Here is a 16,824-nt window from a genome sequence, read left to right as displayed (position 1 = left end):
TTAAATGAAAATGAAAGCCACAAGAAAAGAATCAAACATTTACGATGAATTTAACTCTGACTCATTCCAATATGATCCAGTTTCCCGAGGTTTCCAGATCATTTAGCTTTTTGTCAATGTTTTGCCTGAAGGCCTAACAGAAGTGCATAAATTCAGCAGATACCTTCAGGCCAACATGCTATGTTGTGTTTATAGGGGCTTTTATTTGGTCGAAGGTCAGTTTTCATGTAGTTGTTTGGGTCGGACAGATGAGAGGTGATCCGCCCTGAAGGGATGTGTTAGTCTGGGGGCTTCATTCCGGATGTAATTTGTCTCCTTGCTGTTCTCAGAAGTGGCTCTGACAGCATATGTTAGGAACACGTTAACATCTGCCCAGACCCTGTTTAAAAGCTAAGAGGGCTTAATTATTGATCGCTTCCTTGAGGCGCGTGAGCTTCCGCCCCTGAAGGTGTCTATGGCGTCTCTATGAAGGTTTTGACAGCAGTGTTTAAGTGAGTCTTACTTTCCTCTGTTTCCACCACTGTCATTTCCAGCACATCTCTAATGAAGTATTGTGTTTAAAGGGTTAGTTCACCCAAAAATGAAAATTCTGTCATTAATTACTCACCCTCATGTCGTTCCACACCCGTAAAACCTTCGTTCATCTTCAGATCACAAATTAAGATATTTTTAATGCAACAATGTCTTTACTACCTTTCTTATGGGTTTGGAATGACATGAGGGTGAGTAATTAATGACAGAATTTACATTTTTGGGTGAACTAACCCTTTAATACCATTCTGTGATGGAAATTATGATTTTGAATAAAATAGCCGACTCCTTTGTCTTGCTATTAGGCTAAATTCAGAACTAGCATTTTATGTTTCCTCAAAACACAAAATAATATTTTTGAAAAATTTCAACAAAATTTAAGCTTAATTGGAAATTACATATTTAATATAATTAAAATATGGAATTTATAAACATTTAATAAAATCATTTTCACATAATACATATTGAAATTATTAATTTCACTCTGTTTACAGTTTTAAAGGTGCCCTAGAATCAAAATTTGAATTTACTTTGGCATAGTTAAATAACAAGAGTTCAGTACATGGAAAAGACATACATTGAGTTTCAAACCCCATTGTTTCCTCTTCTTATGTAAATCTCATTTGTTTAAAAGACTTCCAGAAAACACGCGGATCTCAACATAACACTGACTGTTACGTAACAGTCGAGAACATTAATATGTATGCCCCCAATATTTGCATATATGCCAGCCCATGTTTAAGGCATTACACAAGGAAAGGCAGTATTAACGTCTGGATCTGTGCACAGACTAGGTAAGCAAGAACAACAGCGAAAAATGGCAGATGGAGCAATAATAACTGACATGATCCATGATAGCATGATATTTTTAGTGATATTTGTAAACTGTCTTTCTAAATGTTTCATTAGCATGTTGCTAATGTACTGTTAAATGTGGTTAAAGTTACCATCGTTTCTTACTGTCGCTATTTTCATTTTTAAACATGTGCAGTCTGTATAATTCATAAACACAACTTCATTCTTTATAAATCTCTCCAACAGTGTAGCATTAGCCGTTAGCCACAGAGCACAGCCTCAAACTCATTCAGAAGCAAACGTAAACATCAAAATAAATACTTTACTCACATAATTCGAAGCATGCATACAGCATGCATGACGAACATCTTGTAAAGATCCATTTGAGGGTTATATTAGCTGTGTGAACTTTGTAAATGTGCTGTAATATAATCGAGAGCTCATGTGGCAGGGAGCAGGCGAATTAAAGGGGCCGCGCGCTGCCAAAATCAGTGTATAGTTAATGATGCCCCAAAATAGGCAGTTAAAAAAATTAATTAAAAAAAATCTATGGGGTATTTTGAGCTGAAACTTCAGACACATTCAGGAGACACCTATGACTTATATTACATCTTGTGAAAAAGCATTCTTGGGCACCTTTAAATGTTATAATTCATGTATGTATGATGCTTAATCATATTTTCATATTTAATACCATTCTGTGATGGAAATTATGATTTTGGAAATACATTTTTTTGGAATAAAATTGCTTTGTCTTGCTGAGGCTAAATTCACAACTAGCATTTTATATATCCTGAATACACATAATTAAAAAATATTCTTTCTATAATTTCAACAAAATTACAGCTTGATTTGGAAATGACATAGATTTATATAATTAAAATGTATAATTTACATGTAATTTACAATTCTTTATTGAAATCATTTTCACACAATATATATTGAAATAATTTATTTTACTCTTTATGTGATTATAGTTTTAAATGTAATAATTAATGTATTTATAATGCTTAATCATATTTTACACTGCAAAAATGCTTGTTTTTTGTCTTGTTTCCAGTCCAAATATAAAAAAAAAAATCTTAAATCAAGAAGCATTTTCTAGACAAGTAAAAATTGTCTTGTTTTCAGAAAAATAAGTCAAAATTAAGTGAGTTTTTCCTTAAAACAAGCAAAATAATCTTCTTTCCGGTTTGAAATGAGATTATTTTGCTTACCCCATTGGCAGATTATTTAGCTTGTTTTAAGGAAAAACGAACTTAATTTTGACTAATTTTTTTCTGAAAACAAGACAATAATTTTTACTTGTCTAGAAAATGTTACTTGATTTGAGAATTTTTAGATTTTTTGGACTAGAAACAAGACAAAAACTCTATAAGAAAAGCAAAATTGTTGTGGCATAATTTAATGATTAATAAATTTAATAAATGATTTAAATGATAAATTTAATGATTTTAATGATTTAAATGTATATTTATATACTTAACATTTCATTTATAATTCATATATAAGTAATGTAGGTAATGCATTCATGATGGATAATCATATTTTAAGTTTAAAAGTGGGTTTTGGGACAAGAGTAAAACAATATAATCTATGCATAAAAGGCGACTGTTCAAAACTGCAGACATGGTAAACAAAAAAGGTCAAGGCATTACAACAAAGAAAAAAATCTGTTAGGTTTAAAAACTCTTGACAGTTTTCCCCTCTAAATAACCTCATGAGTGTGCAGGTTCTTTGGAAAGAAAACCAACAACAACCAGGTGTAACAAGAGACTGAATGAGAAATTCTGGTTTTCTCTTTCAAAATAACCTGCACACACACTCCCACTTTGTTTCTCTTCCTCTTTTTCGTCAATGCATTTTGGAAACATTTTGCAGGAAAGGGCGAAAAGCCATCTGCTTCCTGAGATTCACATTATGGGATGCATGAGCGTTAAAATGAGCATCCGGCAATGTTCATTTTGACTTGCAGTCTGAGAAAAAGATTGGTTTTGTTTCACCAGACAGATTACATGAGTTAATTTATGATTGGATTTAGCATAAAAAAACTGTTATTTTTTTTCTTTACAATAGCTATATCCAAATTCTTTGTTCAGGTGTGATTAAAACCACAATTAGATGTAATGCATGTGATTACCTGAACACAATAAACACATCATCTGTCACCATGCACTGATTTGCTTCACCTCAGGGTCAGATGAAGGATGTCCCGCCTAATGCAAGAGCAATTAGCTAATCCTTCAAACCATTTATTCATATTTGGCATGAAGTATACAAAAACATGAGGCTTGAAAGCATGCTGTGTGAAACAGTCCTCAGAATCTCAGTCTCTTGCCTTTAGCTCTGTTTTTTAATACAGTACTATTAAGTCACTAAGACATCATTGTTGTCCGCCAAGTTGCAAACAGGTTAAAATTAGCTGCTCTGATTTGAGATTACAATAGGTGACAGGTAAAGCGGAAGTAAATTTGTTTTCATTTTTCCAGAGCAGGTGTCCCGACTTGTTCTGCTGAAAACCTGTTAAATGCCTCTTGAGTTTTCCTCCACCCTGTGTGTTTTCAATTTGAGACTGTTCCTATAGCGCAGACGGAGCTCGGCATCAGGCACAGGTGCTCTGGGAAAACGGAGGAAGTGTTCAGGGCTTGTCATAATATCAGCTTGTCCTCATATCAGGTGTGCTGACATCGCTATAAATGCTAGTATACTGTCAATTGATCCTTTAAACTTTACCTAAAATAAATTTATCAACTCATCTTCAGATTATTTTTAAAAATTTCAAGATGGCAGATGAGGCGATTAAAAAAAAAAAAAAAAAATAGATGATAATACAAAGTTCTGTCATGAAACTCTAGATGGCACAGGCTTATAGGTCCTTCAATCTGCTTGCAGTAGCCAATGAGGTCGCTGCCCATTCTTCAAATAATTGGTCAGCATTTGCTGTAGCAGTTGCAGCACGCTTCAGAAACCCTCCACCTTCCCCAGCTCCACCTGTATAGATCTGCTACGAGATCTATCCTGCCAAGACCATTGTCATATCAAATACCATGCTAAGCACTCTGAGAGTTGTCATGGCAGAAATATATGTATAATTTATTACATACCAAATGTATTGATGATCATTTTTGTTAAAATTTTTATCAATACATTTTTATCAATACAATTGTGTTATGCTTATTCTACCCTTATTTGTGTGGCATTGGATTTGCTGCCTGTAGATCGTTTCAAATCAGTCACTTGTGGCGGTTTTTGCATTTCACTAAGTTGCTTTTTAAAGGAAACATGCGCTAGCTAGACGGATGCTTTTGACTGTTGTGCTGCTTAGAGTTTAACATGAGCGCCACACTATTAAAGGTGCTCTAAGTGATGTCATGCGTTTTTAGGCCAAAACATTTTTTGTCACATACAGCAAACATCTCCTCACTATCCGCTAGCTGCCTGTCCCCTGAACACACTGTAAAAAAACGCGGTCTCTGTAGTCGCCACAAGCTCCGAAAACGGCAATAAAAACAAACTGGTGCAGCCTGGACCACGAATCATAATAAACATGCTCCAGCCAATAACCGACAAGAATGATTTTAAATGCGCGTTCAGGACTGTTTCAGGAAGCACGGAGCGGAGGGGGAGGAGGAGACGGAGGGAGGGTCTAGCTAGCCTCTGTTTTGTTTGACAACACTTCGAACGTCAACAGGAAGTTACTCCGCTCAGGATCGCTTAGAGAACCTTTAAGACACCGTGTCAAGTTGTAAGAGGATTAAGGGGCCATTCACACTGAACGCGTTTTTCATTCCTCTGCCCTACTTTTCCATTGTTTTTTCAATGTAAATATGTGCTAGACGGACGTCTTTAACCATTGCACTCATGTCTCGCGTCTTTTGAAGCATCTTGCGCCTGATGTGGCATTCCAAATATTGCACCCCCATGCTGCCTCTAGTGCAAAGTCCCTTTAAGACAAGTCATTTCACTCGGCGGCCATCTTTGAAACGCCTCTCGGGCATTCAAGTGCAGCTCCTATCTCTTTGAATGGGGAAACATCAAATTCTCCAAAGCTGTTTGCCAAGCTTTCGATTAATTTCATATTTGAAATCACCAATGAAATCTGACAACAACTGTCTCATAAATTTTGTTTCTAAACGCTCGAATCATGACAAAAAAACTGTATTTTGCAGGTTGGATTAAGCTAATGCGCATGCGCAGTCCTAAATGTGCGGCTCTTCTGCCTCGTTTCGGAGGCGTGCGTCTGACTGTTTCTATAGGAACCGGAGCTTCTAACAGCCACTGCAGTGACGCGATGACTTTACCAATCCGCGATTGGCTCTTATTTAGAAGGCGGGACTTATTCTGCCATATTGCGCGTTGCACTTTCTCCCATTCAAAACAATATGAGTGACACGTTTTGTGTTATTCTAGGTTGCTCTAGCGTTCCATGTTGCACATCGGAATGGCAAAGTTTGCACTTTAATTGTTCTTCGGTGTCATTATAATACATTTATTATTAAATGGATGTCTTTGATGCTTAACATTTTGATGCTTGACATTTAAAGAGTCTCGAAATCTTGTTAAACATTAAAGACATCCATTTAGTATCGCATGTTTACATACTTACATCTCATATTTTTGTATCCCACTTCTCTGCTTGTCACTTTCTATGTAAACATGCACTAGATGGACGTATTTAACCATTGAGTTCACGTTTTTTGTCTTTTGCGGCATCTTGCGCATGACACAGCGTTCTAAAAAACTTTTAAAATATGTCTAGATCTTGTTTCATTCAACTGCCTTGCGTGTTTCGTTTTTGCATCACTGCACTGCTTTTCCATTGTTTTTCTATGTAAACATGCGCAAGACAGATGTCTTTTGCAGCAAAACGCGGCATTCAAGCATTTTTAAACGCAAAAACTGGGCCTTAAACTGTAAAGTTTGTCATTTTGATGAGCTACAACATGGAAAATGAGAGGCAGCGCTGATTAATAGGGGGAAAAACGCAGGGAATCAAAACAAGCTTTTTAAAATTTTAACCCGTGCCATTAGACGGGCATCTTTGATGTTGCCCATCGCAAGGTTTCGAGACTCATATTTAAACATTTAAACATCTAATAATGCATCTTAACATAGAAGAACGATTAAAATGCATAGCAGTTGAACTCAAAAACATATTCTGAGGAACATTGTGTTTCAGCTAGAACAAGTTTCCTCATTGAATGGGTTTGTCTTTGGCTGTCACTGGGGTCAAGGCAACGGGCCAGATGTGTTTACCTTTTTGTAAATGAGTAATCCTTATTACAAACTCACATTCCTTTACTGTAAATCACTGTGGTCAAATGTTGGGAAATTCACACGTTATTTTGCACAGCCTCTTGATTCTACCCATGTGATCACAGTCAGTTGTTTCTTGTCTTTTGTATTGGTGTCTGTTGCATCATTACTATACTATTTTCTTATTATAATATTTTGTTTCCAACAGTGTTCCAAGCATAATTTGAGTGGAAATACTCTGTTAGTCCTGATACAATGTGAAGTGATGCTAAAAACCCATGTCACATGGCAGAATGGGTGGAAATGAACTAATCTCTGTGAGTGATAGCCAGGCGGGACAGATTCTCTGGCAGCTTTAATATTTTCACCGTCCTGTCCGTGTGCATTGTGTTTGGAATTTAAGTAAACATCGCTACTGGCTGATCTTAATCTTCTCTTAAGGCATTGCCTTAGGAAACTATTATTTGTAATCTTCTTGTGCAAGTCACATGAGGTCATAATAATGTCTCTGAGAGATTTCACCGCTCAATCTGTCAGTCCACGTGTGCATGTGTGTCATAGCAATTACAGAGCTTTTCAGTCAGCATATTCTGAAACACTCATGCAGAGCCATCCAAGTGTTCATTCTGACTAAGAAACATCCATCTTTCTTTTTTTAATAATATAGCTGGTCGGTTTGAATTATTGTCAGATATTATATAATGTTTCCGCATAAATGAGCCGCTCGGTTCATTTTCCTAACATGCACTGTCAAGTCATGTCACTATCATTCCTATTCCGTATAAACAGGTTTGTAAATTCACCAATAATTTGCTGAGACTATCCCAGACAGGTGTGTCTGTGCACCTGTGTGCCGAAATATGCTCTGTGACTAACTTAACAGTGCTTTATTCTCAGCTGCTGAATATTAGCTGACATTATTACTGAACACACTGAAACCTGTTAGTGCTGCCTCACTACAGATTGAAAATCACAGAAAAGCAGGTGCAGGAAGTGCAGGAAAGCACCTTTCACCAGTGTTTAATCGTTTTTGCAGAATGATTTCACTAAAGAGTCACATGCTGCTCACAGAGTTAACAGTTGATATGAGCCAAAATATCATGACCAGCCACAGATGAGGTGAATATCGTTCATCATCTCCTAACAAGACCACATATTAAGGTCTGGGTAGATTAGATGGTAAGCAAACAATCAGTTCTCATAATCAGTGTGTTGGATGCAGGAGAAAGAGTAATAATAGAGTGCTGCATGTATGACGCCAGAACCTGGAAGTCTAATTCCTGCTGGTTCCTTCAACATTTTCCTATGAGGTTTTTCAATTAATGAGCAGTGTTGGGGGTAATGCATTACAAGTAACAATTATGTAATCAGATTACTTTTTCAAGTAACTAGTAAAGTAACGCATTTTAAATTTACATCAAAATATCGGAGTTAGTTTTTCAACTAAGTAACGCAAGTTACTAATAAAACTAATAAAAACGGTGAAATGCAATCTCAGAATATTGCACAAACCTGCAATAATTAAATATATGTAAATAAACAAGTATACTTTATGTATTTAAAGGATTAGTTCACTTTCAAATTAAAATTTCCTGATAATTTACTCACCCCCATGTCATCCAAGATGTGCATGTCCTTCTTTCTTCAGTCGATAAGAAATTAAGGTTTTTGATGAAAACATTATTCTCCATATAGTGGACTTCAATGGATCCCAAATGGTTGAAGGTCAAAATTAGTTTCATTGCAGCTTCAAAGCGTTCTCCCAGATGAGGAATAAGGGTCTTATCTAGAGAAACCATCGCTCATTTTCTAAAAAAAAATTTAAAATTATATACGTTTTAACCATAAATGCTCATCTTGAACTAGCTCTCTTCTTCTTCTTCTCTATTAGAATTCTGGCAGTGTAGACACTGCTAAGTGTATTGCTGCCCTCCACAGGTCAAAGTTTGAACTAAATTGTCATACAATATGCAAGTGCAAGTATATAACAATTAGTTCAAACTTTGACCTGTGGAGGGCAGTAATACACTTAACAGCGTCTAAACTGCCAGAATTCTAATAGAGCAGAAGAAGAAGAGAGCTAGTTCAAGATGAGCATTTATAGTTAAAATGTATATAATTAAAAAAAATTTTTTTAGAAAATGAGCGATGGTTTCTCTAGATAAGACCCTTATTCCTCATCTGGGATCACGTAGAGCTCTTTGAAGCTGCACTGAAACTAATTTTGACCTTCAACCGTTGGGGCTCCATTGAAGTCCACTATGAAATGTTTTCATCAAAAACCTTAATTTCTTTTCGACTGAAGAAAGAAAGACATGGACATCTTGGATGACATGGGGGTGAGTAAATTATCAGGACATTTTAATTTGAAAGTGAACTAATCCTTTAATCACACTTTATTTGCCAATGTCTTTGCTGCTGACCTTTTGATAATCCAATTAAGCCATAATAATAAGCAAAAATGACTTTAGAAAAATTTGTGATCAGCCTGAAGCTTATTTCAGTTTTGGTGTGAAAGGGCCTTTACATTTGCCAAAAATATAATTTTTTGTTGTTATTAAAAAAACAAATGAGCAAGCCTAGTAACGTATGTAACGCATTACTTTACATAAAAAGTAACTAAGTAACGCAATTAGTTACTTTTTAGGGAGTAACGCAATATTGTAATGGATTACTTTTAAAAATAACTTTCCCCAACACTATTTGAGTAAAATTAAGCCTGTGGTAAACATAACTTTACTATGATGTTTTGTTCTACACTGCACATACTCACACCCCAAGCTGTCTAATCCAATGCTATCTCGCGACCAATTAGTACGCATATTATGAGGTGGCTAATTCGTACGACCTCACTCGTACGAATTCATACGATTTGTCTAAACCCCAGTGATTGGTAAGTTTAGCGACGGGGTTAGGGCTAGGTCATTCGTAAGAATTCATACAAATTTGGCAACTCATTATAATAACTACGATTTAGCAAAAGAACGTACGAATTCGTACAACCTCACTCGAATTAGCCACCTCGTAAAATACATACGAATTGCCTTGAGATCGGGTTGTCTTATCTAGTTACTCATTAAAAATGTAAGTTTTTCAAAAATGAACATGATGTGTTTTTTCACTATGGGTGTGTGCAATTTACGCTGTAGAAACGTAAAGTCAAGTTATGTTTACCACGTCTTTATTTCACAGAGATGGGTGTCTAAAAGAAATTTAAAGAAAAAATAAAGAAGTGTTTTGTTGATGTTTCCTTTGGAAACATACAGTTGCTTAACAAGGAAAAAAACGTATAATTCCTTGTGATAAAAGCTGCATAACCTGTCAAATTCTACACACTGCTAACAATAGGTGCTTAATCTAGCCTGAGCAGTTCAAATTTGTCCGATTCACAGTTGTAATCTAAGCTAAATCTAAGACAACAATTACAGCTCATTCCATGCATTAACTTTGATGCCAAGTAAAAACTGACACACTTTTTTGCCTTTGAGGCATTTTTTTTTCACGTGTCAATCATTTACGCATCACTTCCTGTAATGAATGACAATGGTTATTGAATGTGCCCCTGCAAAATGAACTGTCTTGTATTACTATCTCATTGTAAGATGTAATTTAAGGTGCTTAAAGGACTTTTTGAATGACATGTCTTTGATCCTCAATTATGCTTGTGTAATGAGCCCGTGTCGGCTCAGAAGTTACCCATAAAAACACTGGTTGATCGTCACAAAACCCCTGCTTTTATTTTAGACCGATAAAGAGGACAATAAATAATGGCAAACATTAGATCTACGTTTTTACAATACATATTACAATACAGCAGTTCTTGCAATCCCGAGAATAATCCTGAAGGTTTTGTTGAATGTCATTTTTCGGCCCACATTGGCACGCTGTTGCATCTCTGCTCGTCCAGCTGTTCTTGAATCTCTTCCAAACCCATCGGAGCTGTTGTTTACTCAAAATGGTTAAATCCAATCCAGATTAATGGCGCTTTATCATCTGTCCCCTCCTCCTCCTCTTCGACTTTAATCACAGAACACACCAGACCCAGAATTTTCCCCTTTTATATGAATTCATTTGATGGGAATTTAAATGCCTAATTATTTTTTGACAAATAAATGGCTCTATTTTAGTACTTCAATTTGATGATGATATGGACACTCTTTTACACGATTTGCAAATTTGGAGGGTACTGACATACTAGCACTTTTCAAAATGCCATAATTCATCTGTTTCAAAACTGTACGTAATTAAGAATGAAGTGGGAGGGCGGTTCTTTCCCTTTTCTTCCTCTGTTTTTAAACATCACATTTAAGGCTTAACTCTTAAATCCTCTTAAACACCACAGAATCCCTGAACTCGATGACACTGCTGCATTGAGGGCTGGATGGATGCCCTGCCCAAACTTAAGAAACTTTGTGTTGGTTACTGTGCTGAGGTCATGCCGGAGCAGGATGTACAGTTTGTGGCATGTTTTTAATGTAGGCTGTATCTGACTTTATGCTTCACAATGCATTTGTACTACAGCAGCAAGAAAGTTTGATTTTGACATTAATTCTAATTCATAAATGACTTTGAAAGCAAATGCTACAACAACATATTTGCGCATTCCACTTGATAATTTAGCTATTAGTTGCAATGGAGAAATCATTTTCACTGTGTGAAATTAGTCAACCATAAAATACTTTTGATGCTGAAAGGTCCCTTGTGACAAGAAAATGAATGCGTATAAAGAAAAAGATTAAGCAGAAATAACTTAACTGCAAATTCCAGTATGTTTAGAGGACTGTGTGTTTAGTTTAATTAGAGCAGTCTCACTGAAATTGCTTTAGTCTATCTCTTCACTTTAAACAAACAGGGGTTCACGCGCATCAGCTCCTCAAAGGTATGAATAAACAGCAGCGCGTCGCACGCACCTTTTGATTCCCACAACTTTAGTTCCCACAGCTCAGAAAGTTTTCTGGTTACGCAAATTGATTCCTTCTGTAAAATCTGCTTGTGAATCATTGTAATTAGTCACCTGGTGAAGGTGGAAGTGGTTACCACATACTTGCTTATTGCAGCTATTTTATCAGCCTAAATGTTGTACAATAAATAATTCAGTTAAAGACTCCATTAAATAAAAATTAGAGTTTTGTGGTTTTTAGTTGATGTGCTTGAGGCCCCGTTTACACTAGTGTTTTTTTGTTTTAAAACGGCTCGTCTACACTGGCGTTTCCACAGCGCTTCAGAAACCATCTACACGGCCGAAAACGCATGTCACATGACCGTTCATGCACACTGGGCATGCACGTACAAGTGTTAACAGTTGCCTCTTGTGCATGTAGATAGCTGCAGTATTAAAAAAATGCAGTTTAGCTGTACAGTGGCTGTTAAAAATGACAACAAAGCTAGCAAAGATTGCAGTTCAGTCTCATGTTATTGTTTACACAGTCGTCAAGGATACGCAGAGCGAACGTGGGCAGCCACGGCATCGTTTTCAAACGTTTTGGTCCGTTTATAATGAAACGCAACCCTGGCGTTTTCAAACTAAAACAGGATCTGCAGCATTTTTGAGGTTCGTAAACGCCGGCGTAGTGTAAACAACAGCCGTAACCGTAGCGAAACGAAACTGCACAAGTGTAAACGGCCTTAATTTTGAAGTTCTATATGCTAAACGTTGGAAAAATTCACACAAATGTAAACATTACATATTTGCAATGTTACTCTTCTGGTAAAAATGACCAAAAAAAAAAAAAAATCGATGACTCTTCCTGCACTACACAGATTTTTGTCCAATCAGATGTACTCTAAAAGGAGGATGCCCCGCCCCCTAACACCACCTGCAAACTGACTAGCAAATCATGGTTCGTGGATGTGACAGAACTACAGCCAAAGACTATAGATATAGAAAGACGGTTCACTCCTATTAGTTATGAATGGGAGAAACTACAACTCGCAATATGGCGGAATACGTCCCGCCTTCTAAAACAAAGAGCCAATCGCTGATTGATAAAGTCATTGCGTCACTGCAGTGTTAGAAGCTCCGGTTCCCATAGAAACCTGAGACTCACGCTTAGCACTGCACATGCAAAAATAAGCATTTTAACGATATTTGAGCATAAGAAACAACATTTATGGGATAGTTCATGTCAGATTTCTGTTGCTGATTTGAAATATGTTATTTAACTTTGAGCTCGGCAAGAAGTTTTTGAGATTTCAGGATTCCCCCATTCAAATAGATAGGACTGCCCGAAATAGCTGCCTGGAGGTGTTGCAAATATGGCCGCCGAGTGAACAGACTTTCCTTGAAAGGGATTTTGCTACAGCTCAGATTTCTTTCCTGTGTTGACATTTCCTGTTAAAACAGGAAGTGTAGGCGGGGCATATCAAAAGGCTTATCCCTTTTATTTTTAAATAGTCAACAGATTTCAGTATCATCACAGCCAAAAAACTGTTTTATTTGCTAGTCGTTCTCATTCTAGAGAGCATCTGATTGGACAAAAATCACAGTGCAGGATGAGTCATCAATATTTTCCAAGAAGGGAAACACCTAAATTTTAATGTAACTGCTTATATTCAACATTTAGGAAGAGCAAAGCTGCATGAACTAAACCACAAAACTCTTAATTCTAGCATTTAAACATAAGGCTACATAACACAGATACATAGTGTTGGTATTATAACATTAGTCAGCACACAGTGGACATCTCTCAGTCTACGCATTGGTTAATTAGTTCTAGCTGCACCTTATAAGCTATTCTCCATGTGTATAAGTGAGGCAATTAGAGAGTGAGGCGATCATAACACTACACTGGTATAATTTACATGCATTCCTCTCTTATAAAGAGAGAATATTACTGAAATCTATAAGAGGCGAAATTTTCCCTGAGTTCGCGTTACGATTTCAATTGCATTAACAGCGGTACGTCCCTGTCACACAAGTGACTCACAGACAGGTGTGTTATCCGAGTCTTGGCTGTGCATTGAACTCAGTCCGGTGTCTGAATCATCATCATTGGCGCATGTTTTTGACAGTCCCCTCGCCTGCTCGACCCAAACATTGTCTACGGAAGGCAATTGTTCAGTTTCAGCCTCATCTTTGCTGTCTTCAGTCTCTTTTCCTTCCAGCTCGTCTAATCTGTGAACCTTTTCAAGTAATTCCCTCAGCTCCTGTTCCTTCGCGTCCAAAAGCTCCTGACTCATATCTAAGTCGCTCTTCACCGTCTCCAGATCGGTGTTCAAGCGCAGCCCGATGTATAAACTCGTATCCAGTTGTGTTTTGATCCTCTCCTCCTCTAATTGGAGTTCACTGTCCGTTAGGAGGTCCGGGACCGGCTCCTCAGGGACCGAAGTCACCTTGAGAGCCGTTTCTTCTCCAGTGCTCTCCGCGTCTTTGTTGGAGAGCTCCTCCTGCCGCCGTCTCATCCACCTTTGGTTGAGTTCTTCTTGTATTTCACCGGTAAGTATCTCCATCAGAGCCTCCCTCTCGGTTAGTTCCTCCTGAAGTTGAATGACTTGGTCGCAGCGTGACGCGTATTCCTCAAACTGCGCAAAGGACGCGTCCGGATGCGCGCTGGAATCGGTGTCCAAGCCCTGGTCGAGCATATACGTGTCTTGCACATAGTTCACGCCGTGTACTTTCATTCTGTCAAAGTGAACTTTAGATTCATACCTCTCGATTTCACTGTCCAACTCTTTTATTCGCTGTACCTGCTGTCGAATAGTATGATCCTGCGAAATGATGAGATGAACGAGCGTTTCCATTTTCTCCGCAGATTTGTCTTTGGAAGCCTCCTCTTTCTTCCTATTAATTTTATCCAACTTTCTGAACGCCTTCCGCACAATCCTCCGCTGTTTTTCCTGTGAAAATGGCATGGTGGTTCTGGCAGTGCTGGGGCTCTCTTTGCTGAGCACGACCCGAGCCTCGGCGCTCCTCGGTCCGCTGTTGGGCAGCGACGCATCGCTTCTGACCAGGACGAAGCGCACGTTTTCCTGCTCGTCGCCCCAAGCGCCCCACAGCCGAAGGATTTTGGTTTTATTCGGCAGAATCCGCTCGAAACCCCTCCATTTCTCCACGATACAGTACGACTGTGGAGTACCGCTGAGCATCGAGCCCTTCTGCTGTAAGTTCTGGTCCTCCAGCAGCACTTTCACCACGTCCGCGCAGGTGGTGCGTCTGGACAGTCCGGACACCAGCTTCTCCTCCCGGCATACCCACACCGAGATTTTGCTCTCCTCTTGTTCCATGATAATTCACATCGAGGTCCTTGCACTTTCACATTCATAGACGGGGTCAAAACTTTTCTCAACTAGAGATATGACTCGTCCCGCGCGCCCGTCACTGTGAGCTGAGAGTTGTGTTTGTCCCTGAACTACAGCAGCGTGTTTCTGAGGGCTCATGCACCTCCCACACTCACAGTCTCGCCATCACATGACTTTATAGGCTACTCCAACTTCACTCGTTGTTGATGATAATGCACTGAGATGATCATAAACGCATGCTGAGAATAGCGGGGCATGTTGTCACATTGGAACATGCCACACTGTAAAAAATAAAATAAATAAAAATAAATCAGAATAAAAATAAAAATAAACAACTTAAAACTATAATTTACAAAAATCCAACAGTTATAGGCTTTTCAGCAAAATGTAAACACAAAACAACTGTCACAAATCCAATATTAAAATGTTTTACTAACTCGAAACCATTGTTTTGACTAACAAATATTGTAATTCGTGGTTTCCCAAACTGTGGTTAACGAAAAGCTAAGAATTGGGCCCAAAACGTGAAATCAAAATAAATAATTAAAAAAAAATAATAATAGGCTATAAAAATACTTAAAAAGTTGACGTGTTTTATTAGTTTATCTGCATGTCATTAACCAACATCAAAGAACCGATGTTGAACACTGAACGTCTTGTTAAATTATTGAAATGTTACTTGTTAAAGGTGGTAAAGAGGATGTTTTGTTTTATACATTTTTGCAATATTACTTGAAACTGTCTTTACTAAGTGATAAAAGACTATTTATTAGGTGCACTGAAAGGAATATTATTAATATACATCATCTGTGCACGAGGTAGGGCCTTAAAAACATCAGCCAATCGTTTATGCGATCATCGCGTAAACGATTGGCCCTCTGGCTTGTCAATCACTGCCATTGTGAGAGACGTGCGCGGATTGGCCCTCTGGCTTGTCAATCACTGCCATGACGTTCCTTGTGAGAGACGCGCTGCTGCGCGCTCTAGTAACTTTCCACACTCCGCATGCAATGTTTTTGTCAGGAGACAGGAGTAACAACTGCAGATTATGAGTTACCTGCGGTGAGTCTGACATAATGAATCCACTAAGTGTGTGCGCGGCTTAACGATTGTAAGGCCGATTATGAATGTAAATTGATACTTGACTGATCGCGCTCAAACGCGTCCAGTCAGAGCCAGTTGCGTTCAGTCTGCGATTACAGTCGGTGTTCAAATTCCATGTGAAAGTATATAAATCTGCTTCAGGAGCAGGAAACTATCGCTGTATGTTGAGCACAGTCAGAATGTTTTAGCTAGTCGTAAAATGTGTGCGCTCATTTCAAAAACTCAGTCGACGAAAACATCCTCTGTACCACCTTTAAAGGGTTAGTTCAGCCAAAAATGAAAATAATGTCATTAATTACTCACCCTCATGCCGTTCCACACCCGTAAGACCTTCGTTCATCTTCGGAACACAAATTAAGATATTTTTGATGAAATCCGATGGCTCAGTGAGGCCTCTATAGCCAGCAATGACACTTCCTCTCTCAAGATCCATAAAGGTACTAAAAACATATTTAAATCAGTTCATGTGAGTACAGTGGTTCAATATTAATAAAGCGACGAGAATATTTTTGGTGCGCCAAAAAAACAAAATAACGACTTATTTAGTGATGGCCGATTTCAAAACACTGCTTCATGAAGCTTCGGAGCACAAATGAATCAGTGTGTCGAATCATGATTCGGATCGCGTGTCAAACCGCCAAACTGCTGAAATCACGTGACTTTGACGCTCCGAACCGCTGATTCGACACAAAAGATTCATAACGCTCCGAAGCTTCCTGAAGCAGTGTTATGAAATCGGCCATCACTAAATAAGTCGTTATTATTTTTTATTTTTTTTGCCGCACCAAAAATATTCTCGTTGCTTTATAATATTAATATTGAACCACTGTAGTCACATGAACTGATTTAAATATGTTTTTAGTACATTAATGGATCTTGACAGAGGAAATTTCATTGCTG

At 37.9% G+C, this 16,824-nt stretch overlaps 1 protein-coding gene across 1 annotated transcript; it reads right to left on the bottom strand.

The window, feature by feature from the left end:
- Positions 1-10,293: 10,293 nt before the first annotated feature.
- On the bottom strand, positions 10,294-14,975 carry rassf10a (Ras association domain family member 10a). Its single transcript, XM_048158800.1, has one exon. The coding sequence runs from the start codon at positions 14,803-14,805 to the stop codon at positions 13,492-13,494; it is 1,314 nt and encodes a 437-aa protein (XP_048014757.1). The 5' UTR covers positions 14,806-14,975; the 3' UTR covers positions 10,294-13,491.
- Positions 14,976-16,824: the final 1,849 nt, after the last annotated feature.

This window comes from Megalobrama amblycephala, linkage group LG15, assembly GCF_018812025.1.
Source record: "Megalobrama amblycephala isolate DHTTF-2021 linkage group LG15, ASM1881202v1, whole genome shotgun sequence".
In the NCBI taxonomy this organism is placed as follows: domain Eukaryota; kingdom Metazoa; phylum Chordata; class Actinopteri; order Cypriniformes; family Xenocyprididae; genus Megalobrama; species Megalobrama amblycephala.
The sequence above is the reverse complement of the archived record's forward strand: the minus strand, read 5'-3'. Positions and strand labels throughout refer to the sequence as shown.